The sequence below is a fragment of the Prinia subflava genome, chromosome 10 (assembly GCF_021018805.1).
Source record: "Prinia subflava isolate CZ2003 ecotype Zambia chromosome 10, Cam_Psub_1.2, whole genome shotgun sequence".
Lineage (NCBI taxonomy): Eukaryota > Metazoa > Chordata > Aves > Passeriformes > Cisticolidae > Prinia > Prinia subflava.
In genome coordinates, this window is record NC_086256.1 from 23,729,363 (window position 1) to 23,749,684 (window position 20,322).

Here is a 20,322-nt window from a genome sequence, read left to right on the forward strand (position 1 = left end):
GCAGAGCCCTCTAGAGGGGCTATGGGAGCTTTAAGCCTGCCCTTCTGTTCCCAGATCCTGCAGTGATTCCACACTGCTGCAGTGATGTGCAGTGGTTACTGACCCAAGATCACTTCAGCTGTGTTCAGAAACGTGACCTAGGACCCCTTCTGCCAAGGGGATTTTCTCCTCTTCATTTGGACATCATTCCTATCATTTTTTTGGCTGCTGGAGTGGTCAAAAAATTGTATTTTTCAACAGGGATCTGACTTAATTACACTAATATGTGGTTTAAATGAAGGTACCATGCCTTTCAAAATACCTTGGATCTTAGAGTTGTGAGTAAACTCATCAAAACCAGCAACAGTGTTGTAAGCTTCAAACAAGTGCCTTTTTCATTCCCTCTCAGGACCCACCTTAGCTTTTCATGTTCAGTAATTTGCTTTCCATACTTCTCACAACTTTCAGTTGGTCAGACAGTTCATGACCACAAGTAACAGAATAATAAAGTCAAGAAAAAGTCATATATTCCAGCAAAACATCTGAGTTAGATGGACTTCAGGCTGTGTTTCTAGAAACGTGATGCTGTGTCTTTAATTGTCTGATAAGAGAGTTGAAAGGAGTAGTTTATTTGACCCCCTACCTCCTATAAGTATTTTTTTTTGTTCTTCCTGTTACCATATCAACAAGATCACCTTGTGCTGTGTCTCATGCTGCGTGTTTTTGTGCCAAGGGGTGACAGACTTCCCTTTGTGTTGTAGGTTGTCGTTGTCTTTGGAGTCTTCTGTGTTCTCTGCATGGCTTCTGTTCACATTCAAAAAAATGTGTTACACACCAAGGTGTGTGACAAATTCAGACTAAAACCATATATACATATATATTTTATATTTTATATTTTATAAATATAAACAAATTATCAGCATGATTAATTGCATTAAGATTTAAAGAGAAATTAATAAAATTTCTACTATAATTGTTATGTTCTTGCCTTTTGAATGAGGTTGTATGGTTCAAATGTGTAGTTTGGTACATGTCACCTGATGAAAAGCAAATGAGGAAAGAAAGTAAAGCAAAAAGTGGTTCTTTCTCATGTCTGATGTGAAGGCTTGTTGCACCTTATCAGGCAGAGTCATGGAAAACCTGAGTGGGACAGTCACCTCCTCGAGATCTTCAGCACCTTTATGTAGTGTGGGAAGGGGTCAGCAGGACAAGCAACTGATGCAGGGTGGGGCATTCAGTCCTCCCCAAGTGGCCAAGTGTGCTGCCCAGGAGATGGCAATAATGCTTTTGGTGATAGGACCCATCACCTGATCTCTTTGGAGCAGACCAGTTCCTCAATTAACTCTGTTAACTCTGTTAAAAGGTTGGGTTTTCTGTGCAGGGTGATCTATGCAACAGCTCCTGCCATTTTCCTCCTCTAGTGAAGAACAGTGTTAATTTTGATTTCTGGGCAATCAGTCCACTTCTGGCAGGTAACTGCTCCCAAAGCACAGGCTCCATGAATTTAAAGAGGTGATGTGTTAAAAGAGCAGACGCTGCTTTCTCCGAAGGTTGACATCGAAGACCAGGCTGAGGACTGGAACTGAGAAAGGAACATCAAGTCTGGGTCTAAAGCCTGTGGTCTAAAGACTTGTGTCACTGCAGTTCCCAGAAGTGATTCATTCCTGTCCAGACACACAACAAGCCGTCCAGGCTCGTGTGGGATGTTTGCATTTGGGGAAGCCTCGTTTAATATTAACTGAATCTGGTTCCTTGGAGATCTTACTCAAAAATACAGGAGTGCAAGCCTGGGTTTACCTGCAGGAAAGGTTTTTCAGGAGGCAGACAGTGTTGCCATGTTGGTCTGCGGACTTAGACCATGATTATTTGTTTGCTTTCCAGATGTCTAACAGTACTGCCATGGCTTTTGAATCCTTGAGTAACAGCAAAAAGTCCTTTCAAGCCTCCTCTTGCACTACAAGGCTGTGGATTCTTTCTGTTACTGGCTTTGGAGTCTATTGGTGTCCTTTCCCTCAGATGGATGACAGGCTGCAGAAATGAATCAAAATACTTGGGGCTTTTTTGCTTGTCTTGAATGTCAGCTTGCAGTTGCATCTGCTTTGTTATCAAAATGTGGAATTTATTTGTTATTAAACTTGAAATGTGGCACAATTGAAAACCGCAGACAAAGCAACTTGAAGCTAAACTGAAACCTTGTTTCATTGCACAGCATTTGGGGGAAATAGTTCAAACAGAGAAAAAAAAGGCATTATTTAGTGACCACATGGCATGTCTTGCATGTTCACCTCTCCTTCATCACTTCTGCATTAAAATAGCAAATACCATAACCTTCAATGTAGTGTACCACAGCATCTGGAGTTTTTCATAGTGACAAGCAAACACTCTCATGGATTTTTGTGCATTTGGATCTTCCTGACCAAAAACTTGTCTTTTGGTTCCTTCTGAACCAAACTGTCTCACTGGAAAACAATGTGTACAGTTACAGGACTGCAGAAGTAAAACTGGACCTGAAACATTGTAGTCCAGGACAGTAGACACCCAAGGAATGTGAGGCAAATGGAAGAAAATTGGCTGGAAGCTTCTGATGTCTGGAAAATCCATGATGGGGAGCAGTTAAGAGGCATTTGGGAGAGCAACAATCATTCATTCCAGTAAAGCAGCTTAAGCTCAAACAACATCAGAAACCAGTGTGGTTACATGAGAAGCAGAGTCAAACACAGGGCACTGGAAGAGTGGGAGAGTTATGAAAACAACCAGAACCAAGCAGGGAAGAATAATTAGAAAGAAAAATAATGATTGGCATCTCAATTAAAACAAAGAACGGCTAGCAGAGCTCTTCACTTAGCAGCTTCATGTGTGTCCTACCAAAAGTCTCCCACATGTTCTTGAACAAGTGTTTTCCAAACCAGAAAGAGCTGATCATTTGCTGGAAGTCATCATCAGGATGGTATTTATAAACAGACTGGGTGTGAGAAGCCACCCTTGGAGCAGCCTTTTCTTGTGGTTTGCTTACATTTTACCCCTGATTGAATAAGGAAAACAGAGAAAATACAGGTAACTTAATTTAGTCTGTGTGAGCAAGCCTGAGACTTACTGCCTGGACAGTGGAGGAGAGGGAATAGCCATCTCTAATGAGTCTTTTCTTGATGGAATTAAGAATGCATTTGGTAAGTTACAGCTAGTTTTGTGCACTTTCTTCTAGAATTTCATAAGAAATTAATCATTTTGCCTCTTTTTGGAACGAAGGTTCCCCTTATTCTCCTTAAGTGTTGAGATTCCCTTCTCATTCTTTAGAAATAATTGTGGTGGGAAGAAAACTGCTTTTGCCTTTTTGGTCAGAAATGGAGATTTGACAAGTCCAAATGCCAGGTCCTGCATTTTGGCCACAACCACCCCTGCAGTGCTACAGGCTGGGAACAGAGTGGCTGGACAGTGCCCAGGCAGAAAGGGACCTGGGGGTGCTGGTGATGGCAGCTGAACCTGAGCCAGGGTGTGCCCTGGTGGCCAAGAAGGCCAAGGGCTCCTGGCCTGGGTCAGGAATGGTGTGGCCAGCAGGAGCAGGGAGGTCATTCCTCCCCTGTACTGGGCACTGGTGAGGCCACACCTCGAGTGCTGTGTCCAGCTCTGTCCCCTCAGTTTAGGAAGGACACTGAGTGCTGTGTCCAGCTCTGTCCCCTCAGTTTAGGAAGGACACTGAGTGCTGTGTCCAGCTCTGGCCCCTCAGTCTGGGAAGGACACTGAGTGCTGTGTCCAGCTCTGGCTCCTCAGTTTAGGAAGGACACTGAGTGCTGTGTCCAGCTCTGGCCCCTCAGTTTAGAATGGACCTGCAGACGCTTGAGCGCGTCCAGAGGAGGCACCGAGGCTGTGAGGGGTTTGGAACACAAACCCTGTGAGGAACGGCTGAGGGAGCTGGGGTTGTTTATTCTGGAGAAAATGAGACTCAGAGGTGACCTTATCACTCTCTACAACTCCCTGAAAGGTGCTTGTATCAGGTGGGGGTGTTGGTCTCTTCTCTCAGATAACCACTGACAGAACGAGAGGACACAGTCCTAAGCTATGCCAGGGGAAGTTTAGGTTAGATGTTAGAAAGAAATCCTTCACTGAAAGAGTGATTGGGCACTGGAATCATCTGTGCAAGGAGGTGGTGGAGTCACTGTCCCTGGTGGTGTTTAAAAGAAGACTGGACGTGGCACTCAGTGCCATGGTTCAGTTGATGAGGAGGTGTTAGGTCATAGGTTGGACTTGATGATCTCAAAGGTTGTGTCCAACCTAGTTAAGTCTGTGGTTCTGTGAAATGCTGTCTTTAATTCCTGTCAGATCCTGCCAGGACTGTTAAGAGTTGTCTTCCCAATAGAGACAAGGCCAGGCAGAATTCCCATGTGGTGGGAGGGTCTCATTTCCCACCTCCACTGTGCCCTGCTGAGCTGACAGAGCTGTTGGACTTGGAGCTGTCACAGCCATGTCACCTTCTGTGCAGCTTATGGGCAGAGGAGGGTGGGTGACTTCTTGGTCCCAGTTTGTGAGCAACAGGCTCAGATACACCTCTCCACCTGCCTGGATGGGTTTTGGAGACTGAAACCTTTGGAGAAGGACTCCAAGCAAAGCTGGTGTAGGAATCAGAAGGCTTTCAGATAGGTGTGAAATTTGAAAGCATTGCTCAGCAGAGCCTGGAGTCTGTGGCCAGCATCACGGGAGTTAAGCATTGAGGGGTTTTTGTATAGGCAGGAAAGGAAGAATTTATAACTCATAATCAACCCATGAAAAATGTAGTCTGTAGTGTTTCTTTTCTGTCTGAGCTCTTGGAAGGCCCCTGTTCCTATCTGAGTCTGTCGAGTACAGAGAGCTTCTTTGCAAGGGCAGCAAATTAAAGCTACTGCAAGATATGGGCAAGTGTCCAGCCCATCTCTGGAAAGCTGCATTATTCCACTCCAGTAGAACAGCTGGGCAGCAGGAGGGCACTAGGGCACAGTGTACCTTTTCTCTCTTTCCTATTTCCCCTCTGAAATGATTTTGTTGGCAAATTCAATGTCTGTAACAGCTGTGAACTCTTCACCCTGCTCTGGGAGACTGTATCCATCTTAAACTCTGTTTATTGTTCAGCTGAAGAAAGTGGCCACCAACCAAGCCTCTGGAAACTGAGCTTAGTGTAGAGAGTATGTGAACAATATTCATACAAGAATGTGCCCTGTGGAGAGGCTCCTCCTTCCACATCATGGCTGAATTGGTAAATGGTTGTAGGAATAGAGTATCTAGCCTGGCTTTTGGTGTTGAGATCAGGGGAGATGATGGTTTGTGGTGTGGGTGGTGAAAAGGAGCACGGAGCAGGAGGAAATGCACTACTTGGGCATGGGGTGAGGCACTGTGTTCCCTGCCTGTGGTGGGAATGAGAGGGAAATGCTGTGGGCACAGGACAGTGGTGTTTGTGACTGGTGGTGCTGCTGTGACAGCTTCTGGGTGTGTGTGGGGCTAGAGAGGACAACTGAAACTGGGAGGGTGGTGGGAGAGTCTGGGAGCATCACTGGGAGCATCTGCCTGTTGTGGTCTCTCCTGGCCTTGGGATGTGGAGCAGTGTTGGTTGTGTTACAGCTTGCAATGAAACCTCAAATCCAGAACGTGTTTGCGTGTTAATTTTTGATTCTAAATACTTTTTGTAGCTCTGAAATTGTAATTCCAGCATTTCTTCTGTCAGCAAGCCTAACCAAAGAATATTACCAACAGATTTCCAAGTTAACTGAAAATTCAAATTTGCCACGTTATCAGAGCAAGAAGGGAAAGAAACAACAGACTTAAATAGATGCAACTTGTATGAAATCTGTCTGGTATTAAAAGTTAATTGAGTTTTGAGGAAAACTTACATAATTCAGATGAGACACAGAGAGCGGGAGAAACTCTCTCTACTATTTCTTAACCATTGGTTTATCTTGGATGCTGCTGAGCAGCTGAGTTAACCAGAGACTGCTGTGGTTTCCCAGCTTGCAGCAGGAATGTGCCAGTATTTGTACACAGCTCCAATACAGAGTTTCCTGAGCTGGAAGAGACTTGAGATATAGGAATGGTTTTGGAGACAGGAAAAGTCCAGGGCCTTTTTCTCAGGAAGTTTTGGGTGTTTATTGTGCCTTTTGTTCTGAAATAAGGAGCTTAAAGTTTTAAGAAAAGGGGTTATTTTTTTAGTAATTTTCTATTTGTGCTACACTGAGTTGAAAATTGTCAACAACATTGTGAATTATTTCTAGAAAGCCATAGCTTAAATTGTCTTATTTTCTTACAAAACCGAGTTGAAATGATGATAAATCCTTGCAAATATAGGTTCTAAGGGCATTCCCACAAGCATATATTGTGCAGTATCCAAGTCCCAATCTAATAGCTGGGTGTGGATGAAAACCTACATAAATCAGGAAAAGCAAACAAAGAGATCACTTCCCCCGCTTGAGGCAGGGTGGAAACCACGCTGAGTCATCAGCTCTGCTTTCCCCTCATCCCCCTCAGTCTGCAGAAGGATTGTCCATGGGTCAGTGTTCTTTTAGCTGCATGAATCTGTGAAAGTCTGGGATAACCTCCCTGAACAAGATCCAGTGGTCCTACAGCTCCTTAAGCATCCTTTTCCTGCTCTGCCAGCGTGAGCAGGACACCCTTTTGGTGTGCTGCAGTCTGACAGCCCGGCCCTGGTTTGTGCTGAAGATGAAATCAAACCTCTGCTGATACATTTTTTATCACTAAGATTAGCAGGATCACTGTGTCTCCCTGGCTCAGCTCTCTTGGCCCTCCCAGGCTGACTCTGGCAGGGGCAGTCTCGTGCTCAGCGAGGTTTTTCTGCACCCAAAGGAGGCAATCCCACTCCTGTGTGTGCCTGTGGGGGCTAGGTTTGGGATTTTCTCCTTTTCCTCCATGAAAGCCACAGTTCCACAAGCAGGCAGGCTTTGTGCTCAGACTGTAGATAAGGAGGGACACGGTGTGGAGGGATCTGCAGCTCCAGTATGGTCCCCAGACTCTGCAGCTGATGAAAAGCCCCAGAGGAAGCATTTGATTTAGCATTTCCACTGGGAAGGAGCCATGAATACCTTGTTTCCTCCCTGCTATTTTCCCACAGCATCCTAGGGAGTGGTTATGGAGCAAACATTGAGCTTTTCCCAGTGGCCCAAGAGGGAATGAAGGAATTACATTGTGCTGTTGGTGGTGTGTGTAATGTCTGGTGGTTGTTAAAGCTGGCTGTGGTACAGCTCAGCACAGGTGAGTGAATGTCTTGTGTGTTGTTGTTGTGTTGTATACAGGTACACTCAGTTCCATCTGGATGCAAACACTGTGTTCTCTCTGTTTTCTTGTAGAGAAATAGCCTCAGTGTTACGGGCCTGGCTCGATCAGTGCTCGGAGGATTTCAGGGAGCCCCCTGACTACATGTGTTTGCTGAAGTTGCTGGATTATCTGAAGAACAATATGCCCAATTCTGACATGGAGAGCAGGGTGCAGAACCTATTGAAGCAGTTTCAGAACCAAGAAGTAGAAGCTGTTGGTGAGTTACCATTCCCTTCTCTCTTTGTGTCCTCCCAGACTGTAAGGTGCCCTAGGGATTTATGTGCAGTATATTTCACCACCTCTCGTGCTTATCAATAATATTGTGAGGCTCACCAGTGACTTTTGTTGTGGTTTTTTTGTTTTTTAAAAGGAAACCCAACCTCTGTGTGAGGCTGCAGGCTCTGTGAGGGATGAAATAGTATTACAGTGTGAGGTCTGTTCCTCCTGGGGTGGCTTGGGAAATCCAACACTTCTCTAGTAGCCAAAGCTTTGAGATTGCTGCAGCAGCCAACTGGTTAATTGTGAGCACACTTCCCATGTCACTGAGTTAAAACACACAGCTGCTCTCTAGCTGGGCTTCTCACTGAACCCCCCCGCTCCCCAAAAACCCCAAGCAAACAAAAACCAGAATACAGAGCTGCGACAAAATACAGCGTGAGTCACAAGCTTTGTCCTGCAGCTTTTCTTCCTAGTTACCATCTTGTCAAAGGAAGTGCCTGTGGATGTTTTTTCCTATTGGAGTGGCTGGCTGCTGGTATCCAAGGACAGAGGAAAATCTTACGTTATTGGGGGTCACAGTCTGCTGGAACAATAGTGAGCTGCAGTCACACAAACCTGACACATCCCCATATCCTGGTCAGAAAGCTTCCTGTGGCAGAGCTGGGAAGTGGGGAGAGCTCACACAGGCTGGGAATGAGACCTGGAATCAGCTTCCAGCTTTAGTAGAGGGGTGAGAGGGAATAATTCATGCCAGAAATGATAAAGGAAATGCCAGGAAAAAGCCCAACGTTCATTCCATGACAGTCGTGTCTGCCGGATGTTCCAGGAATACCATGTCAATGCATAATACTGTAAATGCCAAAATAACTCAGTCATGAACAGAAAAAGGAGTAATGCCCTGGGCCCAGGCCTTTACTGAGCACAGGTAAGGGAACAGGGTGGCTAAAGTGTTGCCAGTGCTGACATTTCCTGGGCTGGGTTCCCCCAGCTCAAACAAGGAAGACTCATGAGAGCTCTGTTTGGGTTCATCTGTTCTTCAGAGTGAGCAGAAGTTCCCAGCAGCCCTGTTTCTGTGTTTGTTTCCTCAGGTGACAGTTGAAGACATGCTTTTTGAGTCAGAGGTGGGCCAATAGGAATGATAACATTTTCTAAATTGTGGCAGAATAGAGACTGGTTATTAGAGTAAAATAAGGGGAGGGCAATGAAATTAAGCTGTGAAGTCTGCAGAGGAGAGTTTTAGGATTGCCTTACTTTTATCAGAGCTCCATCTTTGTACATTTTCTTTCAAAATTCCTGATACATTTTCTGCAATTGTTGATAATTACTGTCCCAAAGCATCCCTGCTGGGTTCTGAATTTTGAAATTTGGACTCTAATCCTACAGCTTGATTTGGGTAATCAAACCTCAGTTCTGTGCTGCCATCAGCCATGCCAGTAGATTAGATAGGAGCAGTACCAGATAGGAAGATAAAAGCTGCTTCTGGCCTTAATTCTTGCAGGTTGAGCAAGCAAAACAAGGAGAGGCAGAGGTTGCAGGGTCAGGAGGGGCACGTGCTTGCTCTCAGTGCAGTCAAAAGGCAGGCAGACTTTGAGAGGGCTGAGTGGATCAGAGGGGTCCTAGGAGGATGAGATACTTGAGTACAAGGGGATTCCAGCTTGTTAGAGAGTAGGGAGAAGTCTGCTTACACGTCTGTGAAGGAGAAAAAGAGGAATAAAAAAGAAAAGGAAAATTTACACTGTGCTTCAGACCTCGTTTTAAGCATGCTGTGAGGTTTTGCATAGGGCTGCAGCTCTATGGTTTTGGTGGTGAGGATTTTCAGTTGAATTTCAGGAGCGAAAAGGAAAATGAGGTTTTACAAAGCCAAAAGGAGTGAGATTCTTGTAGCAGTCCTCTCCGAGTCCATTAATTATGCAAATTGTTACAAAACAGGAAAAGTAGCGCTAGAACAGAGGTCTCCATTTACCCCACTGAGTTCTGCCAATAAATTGCGCAATTCAAATGTACAGATGGAAATCAGCCTGTAGACATAACTTGTTACATCAAAACTGTAGCAATTTACATTGGTGATTATGTTCTGTTAATTACTGGAGGAAGGAACAATGAAGTATTTTGAAAAACAATGATTCTCTATCACATTATCTGCTGTTGTTGCTTTAGTGCTCTGCTTTAACTGAGTATGAAGTCTTGCATAACACTCCTTGTTTTTGTAAATGAAACCTCTCCAGTAGTAAACTCAGTACTTTAGTTGTTAGTCTTCAACAAGTCCCTATTTTTTCCTCCCTCCTTATGGAGTTATTTTGCCTTAGAGTAAAAGGAATTAGGATTTATTTTCAGAGAGTTTCTGTTTGACTTCCTCCTTTACCATGGGAAACAAGGGCATATTTCATGGTGTTTGAATTTTTTTGTTCCCACATTCTGGGAGCCAAAAGGTGACATGGCAGCAGCAGTGGAACCCTTTCCTTTCTGCACTGGGTCAGGTCCCTCAGTGAGGACCGTTCTGCTCTCTCACCTCCCCCTTGCTGCCCAGTGCAGATTTAGAAGAACTATTCAGCAGAATATTGTAGGTGCTCACTGTATTCCATTTCCTGGGAAAAATTCCCTGAGAGAAAAGGTGAAGGCTGCTGGAATAAAGTCTCTTCAATATAGCCCATGTAGCCACAAAGGGTGCCAGGAAATCGGGTATCTTCTTTCATTTCTGGATAGAAGAGCATTCTTAATGCAGTATTTTCGGGGTATAACTGCAGCCTCATGCCTCTGTAGTTTGATTTTTTTTTTAGAATATAAATATTGAAAAGTAGATTAACAAAACTGTGCAATGTCAGTAAGGAGTTTTTATTGGGGTGGTGGTGATGTTTTTTCTTTCAGAAGAATAATTAGCAGATGGGTCAAGCCATTTCTCTGCTGAGATTTGTTCTCTCTATTTCTTTTTATTCTACCTTTTCTATGCCAGTTTAATCTTCTGGTCATTTTTCTCACTCAAATGGCACAGTGGGGCCATTACATCAGGCAGGGCCCTTGGGGCATTCTGCTGTAATACAGTCATGTTGCAAAATAAACACCTGCTTTGATTCATTGTTTGCTGTATAAATTTACTGTTGTTTTCCATTCTGGCCAGATGGGTTTTGTAGCACTTCCTCCAGTGGCCTGGTTGATGGAGAGGAACTGGAGATCAGCAATCCAGAAGAATTCTCCTGTTTTCAAGACCACGTTGTGGCAGAACAGTTGACATACATGGATGTGGTACGTAGAGTATTGCATATAACTTTATAAAATAATAATTTTTTAAAGTTACATTGTTTTGAGTATAGTTTTCCAGAACAGGACTGCTGCTGGGACACAGAACACAACTCTGTGGTTATTCCAGCTGCTTCAGTCATTGGGCGTTTTTTTAAATGTGTAGTCTCTTTTACAAAATTTGTTGGCACTGAGAAATAGCACATTTTAACTATACCACTACCTGGCTTAAAGATGTCTAGTTACTCTGGACTGTAATGCTCAGATTTTGCTTTGTCTCAGTTCCCTTATATAAAAAAAATTACCTTGGTTATGCAGCTGATATAAAGGTGTCCCTTATTTTCCCAGTATTGTTTAGCTGACAGTTCTTTCAGGGCATCAAGCCTATAAGGAGTATGCCAAAGTATATTTTAAACTGAGAGAATCAATCCTTACCTTTAAGTACTATATTAGATTTGGATCAATTTGTCCTCTAAACCTGTATTTCTTCTTGTGGATAAAAGAGATTTAGGAGAAACCTGCTGGCTTACCACACCTCTGTTTCACTCTAGATGCTCTTCAGGAGAGTTGTGCCCTACCACTGTTTGGGATCCATCTGGTCTCAAAGGGATAAGAAGGAGAACAAGAACCTGGCTCCAACTATCAGAGCCACCATCACTCAGTTCAATGCAGTCACCAAATGTGTCATCAGCACTATCCTGGGGACCAGGGAGCTCAAAATCCAGCAGAGAGCCAAGATCATTGAGAAGTGGATTAATATCGCACATGTAAAGTGTTTATTCTGTTTAATGTTTTTTGGGTGGGTGCCTTGGAGTGGAGGAGTTGGGAGAGGAGAAAGGGGGTTGTACACATTGGTCCAGGCCATCTTACCTCTAATTCTTTCCATTTTGAACTGATTTTTTATGATACCAAATGAATATTGCTCTTCCTCTGCTCAGTTCTTCCCCACCATGGAAATGGGGTTGATACTTGGCCATGCCAGAGCTTTAGAGAAGTGCAGATAGCTGATACCAGTAGCTCTTCCCTTGTCCACTGGTGGAATCACTCCATGGTGGGAGGCCACTGGCCTGGGCAGGCAGGACCTCACCAGCACATGGAATCACCTCCCTGTCCTCCATGTGCCCCAGCACAAGAGGATCTTGTAGCAGATTCCATGTTTTGATCGTGTTTTTCCTAATCTTTGCAGGAAGTGGGTCATTCCATGCCTGCTTTACATAACTCTAGTTTCTAATTTCCTAGGTTTTAGTATTTTACTGCAACCTTCCTGATTCCCCTCGGGGCACTGGGCAGCTGGCAATAAACTCTTCTCTCTGGAAGAGACCATTTCAAGCACTTCCATGTGGATGTGTGTTGACTTCTAAGAATCACATGGGTTCTTTTTGAGCTGCACAGAACTGTCAGAAAAAGCTGAAGCCAGAGGCTTTCCAACCTTGGCACCCTGTGTGCTTCCATTCAGCAGCATTGAGTCCCAGCACCTGAGCTCTGGCAAGTGCACGGTTCAGGAATCTGGTATGGGGAAGATCTGGGACCTCTCCTGTGGCACTTCCAGCTGCTTGTTTTTATCATCATCTGATGGAGGCTTTATTGCCTGTGTGAAGGGATTAGGAAGTTCAATTTCCAGTTTCTACATGCAGATCTAAGTTGCAGAGGGCACCAGCTAAAAGGGCCTTCTTCCTGGGGCTGGGCAGAACTTCCTCATCATCCCAAGGCAGAGGGGAGGCCTGGGGAAGTCAGGAAAGGCACTGCCCTCAGCCCACTCACTCTGTGGGTGGAGAACTTTATTCTACACCCCTGTTGATTCTGTGCTTCTCCCTTTACTTGATTCATACCTTCTGTGCTTCTCCCTTTACTGAATTCATTAAATGCTGCAGTTGTAGCATGAAACACATGAAAAATGTATGTGCACACTCTGCAGAATAATGGCACCTGTAGAGCAGCTGGGTGCACACACACTTAGCTGCCCATTTCTGAAGAAAGCTGCTTGCTTTGTGCATGCAAATGAATGTTTTGAGTAGTTAGGTGCCTGAATTAGAAAATAATCCACTCATTAAAGTACAGTTATTCACTGACAACTAAACTTAGCAGCACGGAGTTCCACGTTTGTTATCTCTTCATGACTTTGGATCCATTTTCTTGGTTCAAAAGATAAACTGAATACTTTGTCTACTGCCAACCCTCTCTGCTCCACCTAGATCTAAGGTTCCTGAGCAGGAGCAGCCAATTTCACTCAAACAATATTTTCTTTAAAAATAAAAAGCAAAAATGAAATCATTAATCTCCTGTTATGCTTAAATTTTTTTACATCAAAGCTGTTTCTGCACAGGATTCTTTCTGGTTTTCCCTCTGTGAAGGACACAGCACGAAACAAAGTTATTAAAATCACTCTTAGAAATTCTTCTTACATGCAAATGAAAGCTTGCTCCAGTTTAGTCTGCAGTCAGTTGAATCACTGAGAACACTAAATCCGATGTTAAATGAAATTCCTACTGTGCTCTAAATTACACAGCATTCAGTTGAGTCAAGATGGTTCCAAATTGGATCTTCCAGTTCAAACTCCTGTTGTAGTGGGAAGAAAGAAGAAAATCTGGTGTTTTGTGCCTCTAAATTCATGTTCTCCCCAACCTAAATGTCAGGTTGAACAAAAAGAAAGGTCTCATTCTTTAACATGTCAGTCTCTGGAGGAGAGCTGTTGTGTGCCTTGTTTTTGGCCCCAAACCATGCAAAAAATAGCTTTCAGGTCTAGTGAGTCCTGCCCCATGGTCTTGAACTTGGTCTTTATCTGATCCAAGTGTCCCCCTGCTTCGGGTGCTGTTGGCTCTCTGCTTAAGCCACACTTCAATAAATGTAGTCTCCTAATTAGCACAGTTTTTTATAGGTCAGTGACTGGCAGAGCTTGTACTCTCCTTACCTGTTCAGTCACTTCCAGTGCAACTCAGGAACAGAGATGCTGATATATTAAGGTGTGACTTTTGCTTATGCTGAGGTTGCTTTACATTTCTTCAGTGCTACAAAGGAAATAAATCATGTCTATTTTTACTGTAAGGATCCTTTACATAATAAGTATTATTAGGGTAAGAATCAGATTCATTAAAAAGTTGGTAAGTGGATTTGGACTTTGAATACATTCTTATCTCCATGCAGCAGCCAAATTGGCAGGTGTTTTGTCTGCTGGATTTGCATGTACAGACACCTGTGCTGAAGTCTGTGGTATCCAAGCTCTTGTTCTTGAGGCACCAACAGATTTCCAGGAGTCACAGACCAGACTTTCCTTCTTGCTTCCCTCTGCTGTATGAGGAATCTGTGCTACCTTTTTGAGTTCTTTATTATCCTTTTCCACCCAAGCTTTTGCCACAGAGTAGCTGCATAAGAAACATCCATGAACCATTCTCACTGTTCAGATTTGATCCCAACTCTGGAAAAGCTGGGAGGGTTTTTCTCTTTAACAGTGTGCACATACTTGAATAACAGGTTATTCCTTTGCATGTCTTTATTTTTAATTGACACTGAGATGATTGAGGGTTTACATTTTAAATACCACATATAAAGAGGCAAAGCCTGGTTTTCTCCCTAAGGGGTAAAAGGGATTGGTAACTATAAAGAGCTTTTTAAGAAGTATAACCTTTGTGCCTTTCACCACAGCTTCATGGACTCAGTTCCGCTTTTATTTTTACTTGGAGAATTGGAAGCTGTGACACCACAAGTACATGAAAGTGAGGAAAACAAGCTGTAAATGCCAAAGCTTGTGAAGTGTTTGGTGGCTGGAGTGGGGAGTGATATTTTTGATGCTCAGTATTTGTACAGCTGCTGCTCAGCAGTGAGAATGTGCAGCAGGCATGACAGGGCTCAGAGCGAGGAGCACTGAGGTCTGTGTAGTGCTGACATTTAATGCTCCTGTGTTTCCAACCGCTCCTTTCACAGGAATGCAGGATCCTGAAGAACTTCTCCTCCTTGAGGGCCATCATTTCAGCTCTGCAGTCCAACTCCATCTATCGGCTGAAGACCACCTGGATGTTTGTTTCTAAGTAAGCCTCTCCCTCAGTTCCCAAGGGCCACAGGGCTCAGTGCTCCTCCTTTTCATCTTCTCCTCACTCTTCTTGCTCTGTTCCTTCACTGACATGGGTCCTGTCAGGAGAACCTCCCATTCCTGGGAGGCTCAGACCCCTCCTGTGAGCTCCTCTTTCCTGTTGAGGGGACAGTCAGCCCTTGGGGACATTGGATCTTCCACAACCTCTCTAGAAAAAGCTGTGGCACTGGCTTCTCACCCAGCTCAGGCTCACCACTCCCAGATCACCACAATCTTTGCTTGTTGTCTTCTATCCCATAGAGCTGGAGGAGATCCAGCTTGCTACAAATCCTCCCAACTCTTCTCCTGATGCTGATATTTGCATAAAATATATTCCCAAACTACAAAAGCCAGTATTGAAAATAATATTTTTTCCAAGGGAACATTTCATTGTATTAATAATATTTACTGCCTGCCCCACAGATGGCAGAAATTGCTGTCTAGAAAAGATGGTGTTCTGCTCATTCAGTTTGGGGAAACCAGATTTCTTTGCCTTTGATATATTAAAATATCGCTCTGCTGGGCAGTATCCTTCTGTATTTCTTCTTAGAGAGGTGGAATTTTCCTTCTGCTGCCCTCTGTTTCTGATCAAAATATTGCCTATCTTGTGTTTTTAGTGCTGGGGAAAAAAAACTATTCCAACTTAAATGCTTCCAACTTTCCAGAGTGCATAGAATAGGGCAAAAATCAAGAACTTGGCTTCCCTCTCAGGTGTTTTTCTGTTCCTTTGTATCCCCTGACGCATTCTCACACTGCACAGATGGTTCAAAGCCCTGCCCAGGGGCTGCTGATGTTTCTTTGCTGTCAGATAAGGCCCAACTTTACTGGGAGCACCAGAATATCCCACCAAGGCTCCCAGGAGATGTGCAGCATCTCACTGGATGCATTTTGGTGCTATTGTCTGTTATAAGTTGAACCGTTAATGACTGATGAGAAAGAAACAGAAACCTGATTGGATTTTGTAGTGCTTGCTAATGACACTAATGATTTCATCTTCTGTGCAGGGACGTCCTGCTGATGTATGAAGAGCTGTCTGAGATCTTCTCAGACCATGACAATTACCTGACAAGTAGGGAGCTGCTGATGAAGGTGAGAACCAGTGTGAGTTCAAAGCTTGTGACCTCCATGAAATCTGAGGTTTAACCCTTTCTGAAACCAGCTGCCAAAGCTCATCTCTTCCTCAGGGACCTTACGTGGTTCTTTAGGGAAGAGCAGGCTGTAAAACCTGCACTTTTTGCTGGGCTGAGAGTTGATTTCCTTGTTCCTGGAAGAATCTGTAGCTTTAGCCTGGACAGCCACAACCAGCAGGCTTTGGCAGCATGACCTGGGTGGACAGCAGCTCTTGCAGCCCCTCAGGCCATGAGGTCACTGGAACAATGCCACAGCTTGAGCTGAGGAATCAATCCAAGATGTTGATCCCACTCTGCTGTACCTCTCTTAGAACTAGGAAGCAGGGCTGGGAATTCCAGAGGAACAGGCTTCCTACTCTGTGTGTGGCCAGATGGACAACAGAGAGGGCTCTGTGTGGAGCAGTCTGACTTTTGCACTCTCCTGGGTGAACCCCAGTAACCTCAAGAGCCTGAAAGGGGTGAGGAAGAATGGCAGGGAAAGGTTGTGTTCTGCAAAAAATAAGGAATGTTTGTGGCAGGTTTTTTTCCATTTACATAAAAAGTTCCTATGAACTCGCTAACCAGTTCATTCTTTGGCAGTTCTGTCCAGCCAGTCTGGCACTTGTCCTTCAGCCCTTTGCCTTGGGATCTGAAACTTGTTTTTGCTTAGGAATGGTGGGTGAACACATTCACATCTGTCAGTCTGTTTTGTTTATCATCCATTTATCAACATCTGTAGGTAAATTTTAAAGCAAGTGAGACCATAATAAGTGTAGAGGGAAAGTGTATGTTCAGGACAACCTATTTAACTAAATATTAAAAGACAAAACAACTGAGACTAGAGTCCAGAGCTCTGGCTCCCAGTACATCACCTTTCAGCTGCCCTAAGCAGATTTGAAAAAACATTTTGGAAGCAGTGAGAGGAGAAAAATCCCACAGAACAGCTAGAACCTCTCCCCTGCTTCTCATCTTGGACCATTTGGAGGATGAATATCCACTAAATCCTCAAAGACTTAGTTTTCCTTTACTGTAAGTAGCCCCTGTAAGGGAGGTCGTGTTTGACCTTGCCTGTCCATCCTGCAAATCCAAGTGTGGAGCAAACAAAATGCCACTGGAAACAGAGTGGGTGGCATGGAGAAGGAGCAGAGTTCTCTCCTCCTGAACAGACACTGAGCATGACTTGTGACACAGCTGTGCAGCCACTGGGAGAAACGTGTAACTCCAACATCCCCTATGCATCCAGGGAAACAAAGGTTTAAAAACCATGGTGGAATATCTCATCCATTCATAGGAAAGCTGGAGTTGTGGGGATGGAAAGCTCTTCCTTTAATTTCCTGCATGGTTTTGGATTAGGCAGTAAGCCACAGTCACTGGATCTCGGTGTTGCAGCATAAGAAAAACAACAAAGCATTACGTAAGATGGAGATGTTTACTTGTAGCAGGCATGATTTGGGAAATAACCAAAAATCCTGATGTCAGGAGTGTTGGGATAGAGTATCTGGACACCTGAAGTACATCTGAGCTTCTCTGATTTAAACTCCCAAGAGATTTTCAGCAGCTTTGGCCAGAGCCATTCTGCAGAAAAAGTCCCTCACAGTCACCTTGTGTGATTTTTGTCCAAAATTCTCAATCAGCATCCAAGTCCCAGGAAATCAACATGTATGTAGACACACGTGTGTCTGCACAGCAGCTATTTGTTGCTGGCTTAACTTGTCTGGTTAAATGTACTTACTATTTTGTATGTCTGTAGTTGCCAGTTTACCTACCCCTTGGATCCTCCATTAATTGCTTTTAATTCTGTTTCACCTCACAGGAAGCAACATCCAAATTTGCAAATCTGGACAGCAGTGAGAAAGAAAATCAGAAAAAGTCACAGAAGCGACTTCAACTTCAAAAAAACAAGGTGTGTTTGGGGATTTTCATTCCCTTTTTGAATTAGTAACATGATTAACCCTAATTGGTCAATTCTTTAAGAAGCAAAATCTAGAAAGGTCTTCAGCAGAGACAGTGGGCAGGAGGGGATTGATGGATATAAACATGTGGCCATCACTTCCAGTTCTCTTGTTTTGGTCCTACAAGAAAGAGTTCCATTATCTACTCTTGTTACACTTTAGAGAGAAACACAATTTCCATGTAGTAAAATATGTGCTGCTGTAAATGCTGGAGTTCTTGTGATAAAGAAAATTAACTCTGGCAGAGCAGAAGTCTCATTTACTTTCAAACATGCTGATGAAGCTTCTGACATACCAGCTTGAAAATTGCTTCTCTACAGAGATTGCTTTGTAAGATGTGTCTGGGTTCCAGTCTGCTGGTGAAAACAGTTTTTGTCTCAAAGCTGGCAAAGATTTAAAAGGACAGGGGGAGAGAAATCTGGAATAGGGAGGTAAAAGTGCTGAATATGACTTTTGTCTGTGTATTTGTTTGACTGGAAAAAATACAGATCCTTCTGGATAGTAGAAACAAGTGTTTCCTTCACAAGTGTACAGCCAGCCTGAACTCTGCAAGTGCTGGCAGTCTAGGAGTTTAAAATGTGAATAATTAGCGTTGAAATGCAGTGGATGGCTGGGGAAGATGGTCACTTGGAGAGAAAAAAATTGTGGCTTGATTTGACTTCACTATCACAAGGAAGAATCACACATCATTAAGTAAAAATCCATGGGGATGAAGCAGAAACTGCTGACACAGGCTGGCCAGGACCATCCCCAGCTCCTCCTCTTGCAGCAGGTGACAGAGGGACCCTGTCCCTGGTCCCCAGTGCTTCTTCCAGAGGCAGGGTTTCCTGGGACCCACTGCTGGGAATCAATGGTGGCAGTACTGTAATACAAAACTACTGGGTGATATCTGTGAGAGCATCCTGGTCTCACTGGAATTGGCTTTAAATTCTAGATTATCTAATGAAAATGATGTAATGAAAGAAAACGTAATTACAAGACCGATGCTTGGTTAAGGAGATTACTTTAATTTCATTTTCTTACACAGGAGTGTTCAGGAATTCTAATTATTCTCATTTTTCAGTTAATTAATCCAGCATTGCTCTGGTCACTTGCAGGGAGTGATGCAAGGCACAGTCCCTTACCTTGGCACCTTCCTCACTGATCTCATCATGCTTGACACGGCCCTTCAGGACTATGTCGAGGTAACTTGGGGCACTTTTTTGGAACCCTAAATACCTTCCCTGCCTTCCCAACTAAAACTTTACTTGTTTCTGTATCCTCTCCTTCTACAGCTCTTAAAATATCTGTGTACAAAAAGAAAAGGGAAGCAGTATGCAGTGTTATTAACGAAAAGTTGTGTGAATTTTTGTGCATTTATCTCAAGGTACAAATCTGGCTCTTCTCTGATCCCTTCTTTTTCCTTCCAACAGGGTGGCCTGATCAATTTTGAGAAGAGACGAAGGGTAAGTTGAATGTTCTGTGGTTTTTGGTTTGTTGATACGCTCTGGGCAAGGGCATTTGTCTTTAGCAGCTGCACCAGACCTGGTGGCAGGAGACCTTTGCTTTCCAGAACACAGAGTTCAGTAAATGTCTTCCTTCTCCTGTGGGAAACTCTTTGTAGGTAAAAGGCTGCAGAGGGCAGACCAGGTACAGAGGACTGAGCAGTAAATGCTGTCAGTTCCTCTCCTTTGCAGCCTGATCCTTGTTGGTCAGAGATAAGTAATGTCCTGTAGGAGTAAAGGTGCTGGGGTTACCTTGGGGTGAATGAAGTCAGGCCAAATCTCTGTCCTAGGGCTTGAAAGCAGACCTGGACTTGGCTGGGATTTGAGAAGAGGGAGCCATTTCCTCCCCTTAATTGCTCAAGAACCTGCCCTAAACAATCCAGGGTTATTTGGCAAAGTGTGTGTACAAGTGCAGTTCCAGAAGAGCAGCACGCTCTGGTCACATGCCTTAAGGGTAGCATTTCACATTCCTCTGGAGCAAGTGTGAGTGGATGGATCCTAGGGAGGAAAACCCACCTTTACTTTTAGAAAACTGAAACTGAACTTCACATCAAGCTAAGTTTGTCCTGGATCCCTTGTTGTATGTTTTTAGAGTATGAATGAATATAATCTTGTTTTCTAATTAGAGTTTCTGTTCCTATTTGATGATTTCTTTTCTTAGGAATTTGAAGTCATTGCCCAAATCAAGCTCCTGCAATCTTCATGCAACAGCTATTGCCTGATACCAGACCAAAAATTCATCCAGTGGTTCAGGAGGCAGCGACACTTAACAGAGGAGGAGAGGTAGGTCCTGAGTGAGCTGAGGCAAACCCCTCTGTTCCCAGCCCACACACACACCTGGGCAGGTCATGGCAGGGCACAGAAACACAGGAGAGCACTAGTTTTAAAACCTATTGTAAGGAGGTGAAATGCAGGTAAAATGCAGGCAGAGCAGTGTTCCTCTTCATGGCCCTGCAGCTCTGTGAGGGGGGAATAACTGAAGGACTCTTAGA

General features: G+C 44.0%; 1 protein-coding gene across 1 annotated transcript in view; it reads left to right on the forward strand.

Moving 5' to 3' along the window:
- The window catches only part of RGL1 (ral guanine nucleotide dissociation stimulator like 1), a 53,644-nt gene that overhangs the window by 27,691 nt on the left and 5,631 nt on the right, over window positions 1-20,322 (forward strand). The window contains exons 5-13 of the mRNA XM_063407750.1: window positions 7,302-7,486; window positions 10,604-10,728; window positions 11,274-11,489; window positions 14,641-14,744; window positions 15,790-15,874; window positions 17,708-17,797; window positions 18,944-19,030; window positions 19,259-19,291; window positions 19,992-20,113. Of these exons, the coding sequence (XP_063263820.1) occupies window positions 7,302-7,486; window positions 10,604-10,728; window positions 11,274-11,489; window positions 14,641-14,744; window positions 15,790-15,874; window positions 17,708-17,797; window positions 18,944-19,030; window positions 19,259-19,291; window positions 19,992-20,113 (1,047 nt within the window). The remainder of the gene's footprint in view (window positions 1-7,301; window positions 7,487-10,603; window positions 10,729-11,273; window positions 11,490-14,640; window positions 14,745-15,789; window positions 15,875-17,707; window positions 17,798-18,943; window positions 19,031-19,258; window positions 19,292-19,991; window positions 20,114-20,322) is intronic.